Here is a 15,331-nt window from a genome sequence, read left to right as displayed (position 1 = left end):
GCTTATGGCAAACTGGAAGTTTTATGGTGGTGAACCTCAAACCCAGACACACTCTGCAACAGAATACCTTCTACAAATTTCCTCTGTGACTAGAAGCAGTCACAATGTTACATTTGGTTTCAGCACAGGGTACATCGTTCAGTCCTAGCTGAACTTTCAGTGTTCGTCCACAGCTGCACAGTTCAGCATAGGAACAGAGGAATGCATTCCTATCTTTCCTCCCCTTAAAACTTTCCCACACCCCTCCCTTGCCCTTCCTGAGTATCTTTGCTGGCTGGAATGTGCCCCTGAACTGTAATCATGACTCTTGCTAGTATGGGTGGAGGAGGGACATACATGTGTACCATATTTTTCGCTCTATTGGATGCACCGGGCCATAGGACGCACCGGACCATAGGAGGGGGAGAACAGGGGAATTTTTTTTTCTTGTTCTCCCCCTCTAAGTCAAGGTGCATTCTGTGTGTTCAAGGTGCGTTCGCCCGAAGCCTCCGGAGCCCAGCGGGAGTTCCCGCTGGGCTCTGGAGGCTTTGAGTTTCTTTCGACCTGCTCTTTGGGGCTGGGGGGGGGGAAGCGCTGCTTTCCCCCACCGCCAGCCCCAAAGACCTGTTTGGGGGAAGAGCGGGAAGGTGGCGCTCCGCCTCCCCGCTGTCCCCCCAGCTTGTGGGGCTGGCGGTGGGGAAAGCAGCTCTTCTGCCCACCGCCAGCCTCCAAACCAGGTCAGGGAACAGTGGGAAGGTGGCGCTCCACCTCCCCGCTGTCCCCCGAGCTTGTGGGGCTGGCGGTGGGGAGAAGTACTGCTTTCCCCACCACCAGCCTCCAAACCAGGGCAGGTTTCAAGGCTGTTATCCGCAAGCCTTGCGAGCCCGGCGGGAACTCCCACCGAGCTCCCAAGGCTTGCAGATATCTGCCCGAAGCCCGGGGCGCGCTGCTCAGCTCGCCCCAGGCTTCAGGATGCAGGCTGCTATCCACAAGCCTTGGGAGCCTGGGGGGCACTCCCGCTGAGCTCCCAAGGCTTGCGGATAGCTTCCTGAAGCCTGGAGAGTGAGAGGGGTCTGTGCGCACCGACCCCTCTTGCTCTCCAGGCTTCAGCAAAAGCCTGCATTTGCCCCATAGGACGCACACACATTTCCCCTTCCTTTTTGGAGGGGGGAAAGTGCGTCCTATAGAGCGAAAAATACGGTATGTGTTTTGAAACCTCAGACTTTTTCATGGCTAGAATGTAGCATATTGCAGACCCTCCAAGTGTTCCTATTTTCCAGGGACGTCCCTGATTTAGAGAAGCCATCCTGGTTTCTGATTTGATCCTGGAATGTCCCACTTTTCTTTAGGATGTCCCTATTTTCATTGGAGAAATATTGGTGGATATGGAGTTATCCGACCCCCAAGTCATCTGAAGGCAGCCCTGTATAGGGAAGTCTTTTTAATGTTTAATTTTTTTTTCTAATCTCTCATTCATGGACAGGCAAAGCCACTTTCTCAGTGTAATGACAACTGTCGCTCAGGTTATAGTAAGTCAAAGAAGGAAGGGAAGCCATTTTGCTGCTATGATTGTCTCCGCTGTCCAGAGGGCAAGATTTCCAACCAGAAGGGTATGAGATGTTATATACAGAACATATCAAATATATTGGCTGCTTAATTTTGTGCCCTTTCATTTTTTCCATTTCAGCTATATATGCAGCTTAATCACCCAAATTTTTAAGCAATGTACATAAAGATTACAAAAAGCATACCATGGGTAAAATAAAATTGCAATTAATAATAAAAACAGGAAATCTTTTAAATGTCTGCTGAAATAGGAATGTATTCGTCAAGCACCTGAAATGTCTGGCTGATCTCAGCTAGAAGAGAGTTCCTCAGAACTGAATCCACAATATGGATATCAGCCAGATACATTATATGGATAAAGCCCATGCATAATTCTCAGAAACCAAGAAATGGTATGTTATGCTCAGGGAACAAAGAGGTAATGATAAAAATCTGGATTTCAGGACAGAGCTGAGCTTTCTTTGCTCAGTATATTGGATACTGCTGCTCAAGGCTGACCAAAGCTTCTGGAAAATAACTACATGAGAAGGCAATTTATTTATTTTCCAATTTGCCAACCTTTATTTAAGACTTTGTAATATTGGCACTTGATGACAATAGTGCTCTACGTACATAAAATGTAACCAACCATTTCTTTTACAGACATGAATTACTGTTTCAACTGTCCAGAAGATCATTATCCAAACAGTGACCAGGATATGTGCACCCCAAAAGTTGTAACCTTCCTGTCATATGAAGAGCCTTTGGGACTTACTCTGGCTATTATTGCTCTTTTCTTTTCTTTCACCACAGTTTTGGTGCTTTGCATCTTCATTAAGCACCAGAAAACTCCCATAGTGAAAGCCAATAACAAAGAGCTCACCTTCACTCTTCTTATAGCCATCGTGCTCTCCTTCCTTTGTACATTGCTATTTACTGGGCAACCTTCAAGGCTGACATGTTTCCTTCAACAAACTGCGTTTGGCATCATCTTCTCAGTGGCTGTTTCTTGTATTTTGGCCAAGACAATCATTGTGGTTCTAGCTTTCATAGCTACAAAACCAGCGTCCAGAATAAGAAGCTGGATGGGGAAACAACTGGCCAACTCCATTGTTCTTTCCTGCTCCATGATTCAAACCATCATTTGCACTGTGTGGCTCTCAACCTTTCCCCCATTCCCAGATTTGGACATGCACTCCATGACTAAAGAAATTGTACTGGAATGTAATCAAGGGTCAGTCAGTATGTTTTATTGCGTCCTGGGCTATATGGGTTTCCTGGCCATTGTCAGCTTCACTGTGGCCTTCTTAGCCAGGAAGTTGCCGGACAGTTTTAATGAAGCCAAGTTTATCACCTTCAGCATGCTGGTCTTTTGCAGTGTGTGGTTGTCATTTGTTCCAACTTACTTGAGTACCAAGGGCAAATACATGGTGGCTGTGGAGATCTTCTCCATTTTAGGCTCCACTGCTGGTTTATTAGGCTGCATCTTTTCTCCCAAATGCTATGTTATTTTACTGAGGCCTGAACTCAACAGCAGAGAACAGCTAATGGGGAAAAAGAGGTAAAGAAGTTTAAAAATGGATAGTAAAGTAAATCTAATTTTAGCATTGTGCATATCTGAGTGAAGACAACTGGAAGTGATAATCTACCCGTTAACATGCTACATAGGTTTTAATGAGATGTTGTGGTTTCAAGCATTGCATGCTTATGAAACTCTGTGCCTTTGCTATTGGAAATATGGTCTCATTAACAGAAAGTTTAGAGGAAACTCAATGAACTGTAGGTGTGAGTTTGAATTACTGCTTAAAATATATATGTTCATTTTATTTTATGTAATTAGAGGTGTTGCATGTTTTTAATTGCTATTGGAATAAATACTTTTCTCTATTGGTTTCTGGGGCTGCATTGCTACTCGGCATATTTCCCCTAAAATATCATAGTATTGAGGTCCAAGCTGAATAGCAGGGAACAACTAATAAAGAAGACAGCATTAAGGAAATCATTGTCTGTTGACTAGTGAATCATTTCCTGGCATTAATCTGACCTGTGAAAACATCCATCACATAAGATTAAATGTTTCAGGCCTATGGCACTGGTGCCTTCATTACATATCTTAAGGCGCCAGGCAAAATTTATTCTTCTCCCAGGCCTTTGGCTAATTAAACAATATGTGGCCTTAATAATAATAATAGTAATAATAATAATAATAATGTATACCCTGCCCATCTGACTGGGTTTCCACAGCCACTCTGGTCAGCTAAGAACAGAATATTAAAAACAGAATAAAATATCAAATATTAAAAACTTCCCTAAACAGGGCTACCTTCAGATGTGTGGCAGGTTATTGTTTTTGTTTATTATGGTACATAATCTGTGTTTTTATATTCTAAATGGCCTTGTGATGTTAAAATGAAGGGCAGCATAGAATTAACTAACTAACTAACTAACTATAATAGACCTTACATGTAATCTAATTAATTTGTGTATTTGGCCCTGTTCTTGTTCCCAATGGTTTCAAGCAGATTGATTAGAATATTACAGCATGTTTGATTTGTGTTATAGTTTCATATAATTATGTACTGGAATTTTGTTGACACTGTTGTTGTGTGCTGATTTATCCACTGTGTTACAGATACATTTGTTCCTATTCTGTTTTCAGTTGGCATAGTGGTTGCCTTAGTTTGCTTAATGTGTTGCATACTATGCAACTTTAGGCAGAGCATGGTTATAAAACGGCCTACAAATAAAGGAATGATATGAACCAACGTCAGAGTTTCAACTATTTATTTTAGTTTGGGAAACTTAGTAAAAATATTTTTGCAGACTTTTTAAAAAGTTGGAAGTGGACAGTGGAAGGAGCCTGGAAGATAGTTCGTGACAGATGTATGGTTGGACTTCATACAGTTCCAGAATGGTTTCGTACACAAACATTGGGCCAATCATCATGTGCTACGGTATCATTTTAGTTCCAAATATATCTGCTTCTTCACTGGGTCCTCATTCACATCTGGTAGGGATGAGGTAGAAATCTGATTCAATTCACATTTAATTTTCTGTTTCCTGAGAGTATTAAGAAGAAACCCCTTTAGCCTTGTCTGGATGCTAAGCCCTGAATCCACCTCAGGGTATTATACAGATCACTCATGAGCTGTGCCCCTTTCATTCACCCATGGAGGTGTTTTGTTTGTTTGTTTTACCTTTATTGGCATAAGCACACATGAGTTTAAAGTATAAAAAGGTAAAGAGACCTCTAACCATTAGGTCCAGTCGTGGCCGACTCTGGGGTTGCAGCGCTCATCTCACTTTATTGGCCGAGGGAGCCACGGTACAGCTTCCGGGTCATGTGGCCAGCATGACTAAGCCGCTTCTGGTGAACCAGAGCAGCACACGGAAACACTGTTTACCTTCCCGCCGGAGTGGTACCTATTTATCTACTTGCACTTTGAAGTGCTTTCAAACTGCTAGATTGGCAGGAGCAGGGACCGAGCAACGGGAGCTCACCCCATTGTGGGGATTCGAACCGCCGACCTTCTGATCGGCAAGTCCTTGGCTCTGTGGTTTAACCCACAGCACCACCTGCATAGATATGCTTAATTTCAGATTTATGGATGTGACTTTCTACTTGGGAACTCTGGTGATACAATCGTAACTCTGGTGATACAATACAGTGAGAGTCCTGCTGGAACACACTCTCTCACTGAGGATGGAATTCTATTAAATATTTGCATCATTTCACTGAGGGACGCTCTGTGTGGTTGTCCAATCCCTGTGGGTACTGAGAGCAAGCAGTTCTAAGACCAACACCTTCTTTACCTTTCCATCAGAGCCTTGGTGGGGGACTACATATCCTGGGTTCAAATGCAGCCCTCATAGGCTCTCCACCTGTTCATTGGGAAACTCCCCACACTGCAACCCCTCTCTGCTACATCCCTTCTCCCCAGAGTGCAGCTCTCACAAACCCTACTTCCCATCCTTTTCCTCTAGCTGGAATATGTTCCTAAACTCTGATAATGTATTTTGCCTCATAGAGACTTCAGTGCATGTGAAACTAGCTTATAGTATAAAGCTTAAAAGTACATTTCTTGCCCACCCCACTTTTGCCTAAGACACCACCCACTACCGTCATGTGACCCCCGGGCTAAGAAAGTCTCCCTATCACTTACCTAGAACAAAACTACATGCGTATGGAATTTCTAAATAGTCTAGGAACTAGACTGAACGGTATGGTGTATCTTTCCAGAACTAAAAACAACCTAATTTTGCTTTGAAACAAAAACAAAACAAAACTTGGTAAACATGGCACACACAAAAATATAGTAATAACAAGCAAGCTTGTCAAAATATTTATTAAAGTATTTATTCAAATAGCAATTAAAAACATGCAACACCTCTAATTACATAAAATAAAATGAACATATATATTTTAAGCAGTAATTCAAACTCACACCTACAGTTCATTGAGTTTCCTCTAAACTTTCTGTTAATGAGACCATATTTCCAATAGCAAAGGCACAGAGTTTCATAAGCATGCAATGCTTGAAACCACAACAACTCATTAAGACTTATGGAGCATGTTAACAGGTAGATTATCACTTCCAATTGTTTTCACTCAGATATGCACAGTGCTAAACTTAGATTTACTTTACTATCCATTTTTAACTTCTTTACCTCTTTTTCCCCATTAGTTGTTCTCTGCTGTTGAGTTCAGGCCTCAGTAAAATAACATAGCATTTGGGGGAAAAGATGCAGCCTAATAAACCAGCAGTGGAGCCTAAAATGGAGAAGATCTCCACAGCCACCATGTATTTGCCCTTGGTACTCAAGTAAGTTGGAACAAATGACAACCACACACTGCAAAAGACCAGCATGCTGAAGGTGATAAACTTGGCTTCATTAAAACTGTCCGGCAACTTCCTGGCTAAGAAGGCCACAGTGAAGCTGACAATGGCCAGGAAACCCATATAGCCCAGGACGCAATAAAACATACTGACTGACCCTTGATTACATTCCAGTACAATTTCTTTAGTCATGGAGTGCGTGTCCAAATCTGGGAATGGGGGAAAGGTTGAGACCCACACAGTGCATAGAGTGGTTTGAATCATGGAGCAGGAAAGAACAATGGAGGTGGTCAGTTGTTTCCCCATCCATTTCCTCATGCTGGATCCTGGTTTGGTAGCCATGAAAGCTAGGACCACTATTGTTGTTTTGGACAACACACAAGAAACTGCAACGGAGAAAATGACACCAAAAACAGATTGTCGGAGGAGACATACTACTTTTTCAGGTCGACCTATGAATAATAAAGTGCAAAGGAAAGAGAGCAAGAGGGAGAAAAGGAGAGTGTAAGTGAGGCTCCGGTTGTTGGCTTTGACTATGGGAGTGTCCTGGTGCTTAATGAAAATCTGAAGTACCCAAACTGTGATGGCAGAAAAAGAGAGAGCAGCAATTGTCAAACAGATTCCCAATGGTTCTTCATAGGACAAATAACTTATGTATTTCAGAATGCATGAATCCTGGAGGTTATTTGGATACTGATCTTCTGCGCATTGTAAACAATCATTCATATCTGTAAAAGAAACATCTTTTAAATGTCTTTCATATTTAATAACAAGGGTGCACATTGGCTGTATGTGGGGGCCAAATAATGAAGAAAGGTTGTGTCCCCCCTTTTAGATCAAATGTAATGTCAATACCCCACCCCAAATGCACCCTGGCCCTTATCATCTTTTGGTTTTCCTAATTGCCTATATTTCACTAGATCCATGGGTTTTGCTAGAAAACAAAAACAACAAAATCCTCCTCATCCTATTTGTCTGCAAACTGACAGGCTAAATGCACTCTGAAGGGGCTGCTGTGCCTGTATCCACTTTGGCAAAATAGGGGGAAGGTATAGCTATTTTTATCTCCTCCATTATCATGAATGGGAAACCACAGATATGCTTTTTAAACAAAACAGCTCAGAACTCAAATCACAGATCAAATTGAAGAGAGCAGAGAATGGCTCAGGAACAGAATGGAGAAAATGCACACACTTGCAGAAAACCATATGGAGGAAGCAATTCATCTCCTAGAAAACCATTTCAATCACAGCCACATCCTTGGAGTTGTTGTCTCTCCAAGAATTTACAAACATACACAAACAAAGTACTGATGAGACCCCCCTAAGCTTTTTCTTGAGAGCTGTCCAAAATATTTGATTGCCCTGGCAGGTGCATTATGTGACCCACAAGAGCAGCAAAATAACCAAACTGTACAATGGTGATAGGATAAAACCAGGCCAAATATTTATTGACAGCAGCAGGCAGGGCATGGGCTGGCATGGCATTGGGTCCCAGGATCAGTTCATCATTCCACAAGCCCCATGTTGATGGAATATATCCGCCAGGTTTCGGTTGCTCCAAACCTGTACGACAGGAGTCAGCAATTGTTGAAGGACCAGGGTGCAGATTCCAACCAGGCAGATGCCGAACCCACGCTTAGGTTTGCCGTGGTCAATCCTCCCCTCCTGCCCTTTATGCCACCCCATACTATGTTGATCCTGACCAATGCCATTTCTGTCCTCATACAATGTTCTTCTGCCTAACAAAGGAAAGCCATAATTTCACTGAGGGAAAGGCAAAAACAAACAAACAAAAAAACCCAACGAAGTGCCAGTCAGGTTGAGGGGGAGGAGAAATCCTTTCCAGCCCTGTCAACCAATGACCCAAAATTGCTTAGTGAATGCTCTGTGGAGGTGGGCGAATTGGAAACTCTCAAAACAAAATGGCTGTGAGCTCCAAGGGAAGCAGTCTTATATAGGCTTTCCCCTCCCCTCTTCAGCAAGGGCTCATGGGACAGCTTTTTCCCCATGAGCCCATCACACAGAGAAGATACTGGGCAAAACCTTGCCCTCTATTTTGCTGCAATCTATGGGTCACAGTGCCACCGGGCAAAGGCATCCCATGCTTATTCGGCATGGAACAGGGCTAAATGCTATGTCCTGCATCTCTTACCTGACTGGTTTGAAATTTTCCCAGCTGGACAGGGAAAGCAATCATAGCAGCAAAATGGCTCCCCTTCCTTCATTGCTTTACTATAACCCAAATGACATTTGTCATTACACAGAGAAATGGGAAGTGCCTGTGCATAAATAGAAGAGGCAGAACATTAAGTCTTTGGACTTTGTATATTACTAGTGAGCTAAATAATAATAATGGGTTGTTGGTATCACAGCATAAAAGATAATTGGTTCTAGAGCAGTACAGTGGTACCTCGGGTTAAGAACTTAATTCGTTCTAGAGGTCCATTCTTAACCTGAAACTGTTCTTAACCTGAGGTACAACTTTAGCTAAAGGGACCTCCTACTGTCGCTGCACCGCCACCACACGATTTCTGTTCTCATCCTGAAGCAAAATTCTTAACCCGAGGTACTATTTCTGGGTTTAGGTAAAGAGTAAAGGGACCCCTTACCATTAGGTCCAGTCGCAGACACCTCTGGGGTTGCTGCGCTCATCTTGCTTTACTGGCCAAGGGAGCCGGCATACAATGTCTGGGTCATGTGACCAGTATGACTAAGCCGCTTCTGGCGAACCAGAGCAGCTCATGGAAATGCTGTTTACCTTGCTGCCGGAGCGGTACCTATTTATCTACTTGCACTTCATGCTTTCGAACTGCTAGGTTGGCAGGTTAGCAGAGTTTGTAACCTGAAGCATCTGTAACCCGAGGTACCACTGTATTCTTCAACCCTGGGTCTCCAGATGTTGTTGAGTTGCACTTCCCCTCATCACTGATCATTGGCTCAGTTGGCTGTGGATGACATCTGGGGGCTCAAGGTTAAATGATACTATTCTAGAGAACACCTTCTTTCAGTGGACTTTTGGAACAGCTCCCACCCACAAGAAGAGTCATGCATTGCAGGAAGTTGGACTGGATGTCCCTCAGCGACCCTTCTATTATTCTATGTATCAGCAGGTTTAGGAAAAGGCCAACAATTGCAGAAGTACCAAAAAGTACCCTTTTCTGAAGAGAGGAGGGAGAGTTGAACCTAGGGAATAAAATTATGAGTTCCAAGACAACAGTATTTTAAAGATAGGTTTTATAGCATTTCTAACATGTAGTTAAACTTCAAGTAATTACATACTGACTTTTTAAACTGCAATAGCAGATGTCTTACGTGGAATCATTGGCATTTTGTTCCTTTTGAAATCTATGGGACCTGAGGACCATTAACTTTATGCACTTTGTTAGATTTTGGAAGAATTGTTGAAGAATTATCTGCCAGTATCAAGGCATATCAAAAAGGCTGCAATAACTTTTCATTAAGCTGAAACTGAAATATTAATCAAAAATGGTTCAGAAGATGAACCAATTATTCTGTGATTAACATATTTGCTTCCTTGGATCCATGGGACATTTCTTTATTTTTTTTGGTCTATTGAAATGTTATTTGTTTATTTGTTTATTGCTTATTTTATGAAATCTTAACTGCAACTGATTACTTACATTGAATTCCCATGCAAATCCAAGGTTAGTTCAACTGAAAGAAAAGGATGCAAAGTTTATAGGATTCTAGTATTCTGAGATCTGAGATCTTGATACTGAAAATTGTAGTCTGAATTGCTTTTACCAGAGATAAAAACAATTTGGGCCTCTGAGCACTGAACCCTTTCACAACTAGTGTTTATACCACCATCTGTGTGCCCAAGAACTTACCTGATTGAATGTGCTGGGCCACACAATCACATCTTCATGGATGGTGAATACTTTATCTGGGAGAGTCTTTCCAACCTTGACTCTGTGGAAGGACTGGTTTGGGAATGTGACCCAGTTGATAATATCAAATCCAGCTTCTAAATTCCCATCTTGGTCAAAAGAAACCTCTTCTCCAGCGCCGTTGTTAAAAGAAACAGATCTCAGAAACGAATGAAGCTGAAGAGGCAGAGAATGATAAGGGTGCAACTATATAACAAGATGGTGATATTTTTCACTACAGGAATGTAGTTAACAGCTTTGCTAGAAGCTATTGGAAGGCTTATCTGTCTAGACAAATGGTGGCCAAACTTGGCCCTCCAGTTGTTTTTCCAGTTGTTACAACTCCCATCATCCCTAGATAACAGGACCAGTGGTCAGAAATGATGGGAATTGTAGTCCCAAAACAGCTGGAGGGGCAAGTTTGGCCACCACTGGTCTAGACAGAAGATGTAGTTGAAAGAAGATGTAGTTGAAAGAAGATGTAGTTGAAAGCTGTAATAATGAAGCACCTAACGATTATACAAAGTCTATGAGGGAAATGAAACTACTGAGTCTGGGGTTCCTCTGCTGTTCTTAACTGTAATATGTAGGGAAGGTGACAATCTTTCAAATATTGGAGGATTGCATCATTTAGAGGTTTAAACAGTAACACGGACACTTTAAACCAGGTCCAGAGATGAACTAGAGATCCATTCATTTTTTGAAACAGGGCTTATATGAGTTCTAAATGCATCTAGACAATGCATTAGGTAATGGTTCAAAAAATGGAAATTATAAAAGAACTAGAACTGAGATGGAATGGATGGCCTTAATAGAGGATTAGACAAATCAATGGAAAATAAGCTGTCAGTGGCTGCTAAACAAGATGACTGTTCTACCACTGTCAGAGGCAGCCTTTTAAATGTTATTAGAATGATATTAGATATATCGTTCTATGTTTAACATGCAGTTTCCCTATTGTCCTATTGCTGCTCTGCAGAACCCTTTGTTGTCACATTTTAATAATGCATTATTAACATTATAAACTACAAGTGTAGATCTGCCCTCTGTCTCTTAATACCAGTGAGATTGCCATATAACCTGATGCAGCAGAGCCCTTCTTATGTGAAACCCAGATCCTGGGCATGGTATAAACCGAAGTTTTGAGGTGGTATTTGGACTGTTGGTGAGCCTTAATCTGTATTAGTCTGTTCCAGACATTACCTTCCATGGCTTTTGGGTCAGGAGCATCCACTTCGTTTTATCTGCCCTTGCTCCATGTTTGTATTTGGATGTGTACATGTTATGTAAAGCATGTGCCACAACATATACTGAAGTGTACATGTTGTAGCTGTGACCAGTCATGCTCATTTCAAAGACAGAAGAAGGAAGAGTCTCCAGTTTCTCCTCCCCAGTGCAGATTTGCCCATCCATTATTTCTATATCGGATGTGGGGAAGAAGCAGCCAAATGCATGTCCCCAGAAATGCTTGACAAAGCCATCTCCTTTTTCTGAGAGGTGGTTTCTGATCTGAATAAATGTCTGGAATTCCAATATGTCCTTTGAAGGAATGGCAAAGGATAAAGAGCCATGAATGAAATCTATGCCCCAGCCTGCTTGAAAGGGAAGAGATGAGAAATCCATTTGGGCTGTCATAATCCAGACTTTTCTTTTGACTGGTATATCTTCAAATTGCGGTAGCTGGATCAAGCTTCTCAAACTGATCATCGTGTGGATTTCACCATATACGACCACAGCAGTTACGCTGCTTCCCATAATCCGACGAGACACTGGAAACCAGTCTGAGAGTACTTCACCAGTGTCAGCAGAAAAAGCTTTTTTGGAGCATCTTTCTATGAACTCAAAGCAGATACCATTCTGGGAATAACTGGGAAGCACATTCTGTACAAACAACTCTCCATTTTCATCTTCTAGGGAAATGACCCCAATCCAGATCCAACTGAAATACAACAGCAGCTTGAGGATGCCCATATACTGATGATTGCTATGAGGGAACAATTGGTGGAAGAAAACATCTTCATTGTTGTGTTTCATCATTGAATGTGAACCATATCTGAGCTATAGAAAATAATGAAAAGGGAGACATGACATTTCCATGATAAATCTCTGGACAGTATTTTCCTTGTAACACTGTTCTAATAATTTGTTCATAACATTCTCTGAAATTCATCAGGTTATTGGCAAATAAGGTCTAGTTGTCTTCTGTCCTGCCCCCTAGCACAGTTATTATATGGGGCTCAGATTTCGGCAGGCACTCACCTTGGATCTATGGAAGCTGTCCAATCAAAGTTCTTAAGACAAATGTTCTCAGTACCTCCCTGTGTCCCAAACGCATCATTGCACCTAGAGGCTAATCTTTTCTCAGTAGAATTACAGATCTGGCATAGGACACTTAACTATTGGCTTCACCTTCATGCCAAAACAGCAAAGCACATCTTATAGGAAAGAAACTTTTGAAGAGCTTCTTAATGTTACAGATGCAACTCTTACCTGTGGGATCTTGTATGTGGACAGTGTAGCTGCCATATGCAAGCAAGTTTCAGAGTCTGGACCCCCAATGACTGCTACTGGGTTATTCTTGTTGCCACATTTATAGTTAGGGGTGAATCTACCTTGTGTGGAGAGAAGCTCCATTGAAGCAAGGTAAGTCCATCGTGCCCTGAACTCACTATTATAGATGTCGAAGCCCAGGCTGACATTGGGCAATATCCAGGGCTTTGCATTGATCTCCTTTACAGCAAATACCAAAGCCAGGATGTGCTGGTAGCCCTGAGTCAGTACCCTGTAATGAAATCATCATGCAGTGTCACAGTTCATTAGTTCAGAATGTTTTATTCACAAAAGCCCTCCTCAAACATTCAGCCTGAACACACAAGGGCACAAAGTGTGCAACTGGGGAGAGTGGCATCTCCAACACCCACAAGAACCACCCATGACTCCTCCGCTCCTAGTTTTCATGGCTGCACTATAATGGTCTGAGTGAGGTTTCTAAATGCATGTGGCCGAACATGCTTAGCTTTGGAGTCAGGAACTCTGCCTCATCACCAAACACACTTAGAAGTTAACCCTCCTCACTCTGTACACACAGAGTTGCTGGGGTGGGAGCATACAGTCCCTGGTTCGCTACAGAGTTTTCACCTTCACCTCTTCCGGCTGAATATGATATTCACAAAGAAATTTAATCTTCACCAGACCCCTCTTCAGATGTTCAACATGATCATTTTGAATTAGGTTTAGATAGCCCACTTCAAGACATGTTTGAGAAACAATGCACCAAATAGACCGTACGACTCCCATCTCAGAAACTCTTAAGCACCTATCAATGGTCAAATAGGTAATCTTAACACTCTCTCTCTCTCTCTCTCTCTCTCTCTCTCACACACACACACACACACCCATACATGGCATTCAGAATGAAGCATACATTGATGTATTTACATAGGCTTGATGGTTAGGGACATGTAACTTGTATTGCATTTATGTATTGGAAAATGAGGAATAAGAAGCAGAAAATGTGTTATCTGCAGTGCTTTCTTCCTAAAAAAAATGTTTAGGGGTGTTCTCATTTTCCTACACATATTAAAGCCAAACTTAGATTCACAAAATGTTTAGGGGTATGCATCTCCCTGCGTCCCCCAAGAAAAAAAAAGCACTGATTATCTTCATATTAGAAAACAGTAAAGAAAGAGAATTATTTACTACCGGTGATCTGCTTGATAACATTATCTGTAGTGAGATACAGTTTTTTTAAAAAACAAAACAAAATCTATTTACAGGAGATCATCAACGTCTTCATCAGATGGTGGTTTCTGAAAAGATAAAGAACTTGAAAGGATGTAGATCTGAGGAAGGATGCCGGCAGTGATGAGGTCTCCTGGCTGATGGTACCTGTGAAGATGATGAACACGTTCCCTGGCAGTGCACTGAGGAAAAGGAGCATTGCACTCCACCTGAAGGGCCACTAAGAGCACCATAATGAGAACCATATTCCATGGAGATCTTTCTATCAGCAACCAGCTCATTTCTTCCAAAATAAAGACTCATCAGACATATTCAAAGACAGGAGTGTACAATGTAAAGAAACAGCACTCTCAATGCTGCGGCTCTCTACTTCTAAATGGCACATGGAATATAAACACAATGCTTCAGGCTTGGTTCATTGTTTTAGTGGTCACTGGAATTCCCTGAAGACTATATGAAGAGACAGAAATAATCCTATTTCATTTGGTAATTAGAGAGGAGATAATCACCTACTCAGAGATAAAAGCTCCATGAGACATTTCAGGAAGGAGGAAAAATAGCATGTTTTTCCCTATCTCAGCAGAAATCTTATTTGGCCATCCTCGACAGGAATGTATACAATGCCAAACGGCTTTCAAAAGAATGAGTCCTTAAGAATAAGACAAAAGAAGAATCACATTTTAAGTTATTTATTTCTAGAGGGGGGATGCAATTTAATATCTTTATACCCAACAAAATATCATATACAGTGCCATTCATCAGACACATTTGAAACTTTTGAATAATGTTTTCCAATATCTTTATTATTCCTATTATTATTTATTATATTTGTTTACCACCCTTCATCCAAAGATCCCAGGGCGGTTCGCAAAAGAAAAGTACAAAATTCGAATACAAAATACATAATAAAGCACAAACAAAACCAAACAAACCAATAACCACCCCTCCAACAAACACATTAAAAAGTCATAGAGAATTAGCCAAAAGTCTGGTTGAAGGCAAACATTTTCGCCTGATGCCTAAATATATCTTCTTCTTTGGTGATCCTTCATAGCCGATTAAGATTGTCTTCCATAAACACGGTTTGAAGAATGAGTTCATAAGTGACTTTGGAGGCCAATTCTGGACCCACACGTCTTTCCACAGTGGGGACATTGGTTCCCGGGTGGGAATTGATCACGGTGTGGATTTGCCAAGCGTGCCTTCCTCTTAGCACATTTCTCCCTTGCGTCCTGAGTGTCTTCAAAGTCCATGACACCTGGAGAACAGCCTTATATATAATGAACATGTCAGGTGGGCCTCCACAACTGGGTAGCACCACAAAAGAGGCCCATTC

General features: G+C 41.8%; 2 protein-coding genes across 2 annotated transcripts; one reads left to right on the top strand and one right to left on the bottom strand.

Moving 5' to 3' along the window:
• Nucleotides 1-1,567: 1,567 nt before the first annotated feature.
• LOC309356032 (vomeronasal type-2 receptor 26-like) lies at nucleotides 1,568-3,089 on the top strand (the record flags this gene model as incomplete). Its single annotated transcript, XM_081887214.1, has 2 exons — nucleotides 1,568-1,589; nucleotides 2,188-3,089. Exon 2 carries the CDS (start codon nucleotides 2,190-2,192, stop codon nucleotides 3,087-3,089), a length of 900 nt encoding a protein of 299 aa, XP_081743340.1. The 5' UTR covers nucleotides 1,568-1,589; nucleotides 2,188-2,189.
• Nucleotides 3,090-6,177: 3,088 nt separating this feature from the next.
• Nucleotides 6,178-14,276, bottom strand: LOC309356031 (vomeronasal type-2 receptor 26-like; the record flags this gene model as incomplete). The annotated part of the gene is made up of 6 exons (XM_081887213.1): nucleotides 6,178-7,090; nucleotides 8,517-8,643; nucleotides 10,216-10,431; nucleotides 11,458-12,312; nucleotides 12,745-13,036; nucleotides 14,029-14,276. 6 exons carry the CDS (start codon nucleotides 14,274-14,276, stop codon nucleotides 6,189-6,191), a joined length of 2,640 nt encoding a protein of 879 aa, XP_081743339.1. The 3' UTR covers nucleotides 6,178-6,188.
• Nucleotides 14,277-15,331: the final 1,055 nt, after the last annotated feature.

Source organism: Podarcis melisellensis, assembly GCF_964234715.1.
Source record: "Podarcis melisellensis genome assembly, chromosome: 13".
In the NCBI taxonomy this organism is placed as follows: domain Eukaryota; kingdom Metazoa; phylum Chordata; class Lepidosauria; order Squamata; family Lacertidae; genus Podarcis; species Podarcis melisellensis.
Note: the sequence above shows the minus strand (reverse complement) of the source record. Positions and strands in the feature narration are given on the sequence as shown.